At 51.6% G+C, this 1,830-nt stretch overlaps 1 protein-coding gene across 1 annotated transcript in view; it reads left to right on the top strand.

The window, feature by feature from the left end:
- Positions 1–158: 158 nt before the first annotated feature.
- J4E82_011571 (uncharacterized protein) overlaps positions 159–1,830 on the top strand; it is a gene marked incomplete at both ends in the record, with an annotated part of 1,956 nt that continues 284 nt past the window's right edge. The window contains one exon of the mRNA XM_051737775.1: positions 159–1,774. Within this exon, the coding sequence (XP_051582469.1) occupies positions 159–1,774 (1,616 nt within the window). The remainder of the gene's footprint in view (positions 1,775–1,830) is intronic.

The following is a 1,830-nucleotide window of genomic DNA, read 5'->3' as shown; positions in this document are numbered from 1 at the left end:
GGGTCCGCTCGGCAAGAGCTCTTCCCGAGGCCTTCCAGCATCTCACGGGTATCAACATTAAAGATCGTCATCAGTGCATCGCGGAGATATTCCCATCGCTTCGTTATTCGAAAGGTGCCATCGATTATTTTCTGTCCCACGTTGTTTTCCCCAAGGCAATGAAGGAGTTTCCATCCAAGCTCTCTGCATCCGGCTGGGACCTTGGTGCCGTTAAATCTCATCCCACGACGGGCTTCAGCGGCACGAACGACTCACGTCAAGTACTCCCACTCAGCGTCCATTATCTTGATTCCGAAAAACAGAACCACACCAATGCCCTAGTGTTGGCTTACCTACTGCAGGATGAGAATTCTGTTAAATTGCTACCGTCGCAGGCAGATGCTGAGCATCTACTGGAGATCGTCGACGCAATGGAACTACCGACTCGGGTAATCCTCGATGCTGGTGCGCAAATATTGGAGCTCAGTAACTTTCAAGTGGCTGAAACGTGGCTTCGCATAAGCAACTCAAACGGCATCAAGGCAAAAGCAGCCATCTTCTTCAACGACAACGAAGAACTCTCGGTTCTCGATCACAATGGCTGCGTTGAACGACTGCAAACATCGCCGTTTTCGAAGCATCTGGAAGAATGTCTTGTATACCTCGACCAGGCCCACACCCGGGGAACGGATCTGAGGATGCCGAAGCACTACCGGGCCGCCGTAACGTTAGGCGCAAAATTGACAAAGGATGCGCTAGTGCAAGCATGTATGCGGATGCGGAAGCTGGGCAAGGGTCAGTCAATCGTCTTCTGCATCCCGGAAGAAATACAGACAAAGATTCTGCAGTGCACCTCAAAGTCGTGCAGTACAGAGATAGAAGTTTCCGATCTTTTGGCATGGGCAATCGCAGAGACGTGGGCAGACATGCGGCGGAACATACCTTTGTGGGCTGCTCAAGGTCACCGCTATGAGGACCACAAGGGTTACCTGAATGGAGCGGAAACAACTGTAGAACAAGCGAAAGCGTTTCTCGAAACAGAAGCGCAAAGCCTCGAAGATCGCTATCGACCTCGTCCTGGTAATCTATCCGATGCAATGAGGGACTGGGACACCACCAACAGTAGCATTCGGGAGATCCTCAAGCGCTATCGCGACTTCGAAGCAGTGTCTCTAGACACAGCAACGCTTCAAGAAGAGCAAGAGAGAGAGCTCTCTCCAGAAATCGAGGAAGAGCGCGAAGTTCAGAGACCTGCACCTATGGAAGCTGAGAAGCACGAACTGCACCCCGATCTTGTCAGACTGGTAGACGCTGGCATCTTTTCGGCAAGATCAGACGCATTCATACCCGCGTTTCAGGCTCTGAAGTCAACGAGTGCTGCAAAACATTTCGATCTTGAACGATTCCCAAAAGACCTGCTCATGACAGCGGACTTCGAGCGCACTGTCAAGCACCCGCAAGGAGTCATGTCAGACTTGTACGTCTCGGACTCATATCTCAGGCCTGTGCAATGGATCCTATCTATTGCGACAGGGTATGAGCCCTCCGCTGATTGGTGTTTGGTTATTCTTAGTCCTTTCGAAGCCGAACAACTCGTTGCGAAAGTTCGAAAGTCAAAGCTAGTGACGCTGCATCTTTACTCTCCGCGTCCCAATCAGAGCTATGGCCCACTCGACACGCTTGATCTGTATTGCGTTGGCCGCGAGTTCTCCGCAGACAGCTTGAGCCTTCTTCGAAGCCAGATTGTTCAGCTCAACCTCTTCGCTGGCCAACTGTACTTCCAGTCCCATGCAGAGTACGTCGAGCTGTGTAGATACCTGGGTCTAGCGTGGAAAACTCCTAGCGAGGAAC

The sequence above is a fragment of the Alternaria postmessia genome (genome assembly GCF_024291825.1).
Source record: "Alternaria postmessia strain BMP 2775 chromosome Unknown scaffold_234, whole genome shotgun sequence".
In the NCBI taxonomy this organism is placed as follows: domain Eukaryota; kingdom Fungi; phylum Ascomycota; class Dothideomycetes; order Pleosporales; family Pleosporaceae; genus Alternaria; species Alternaria postmessia.
This window is presented reverse-complemented; position numbering and strand designations above follow the sequence as displayed.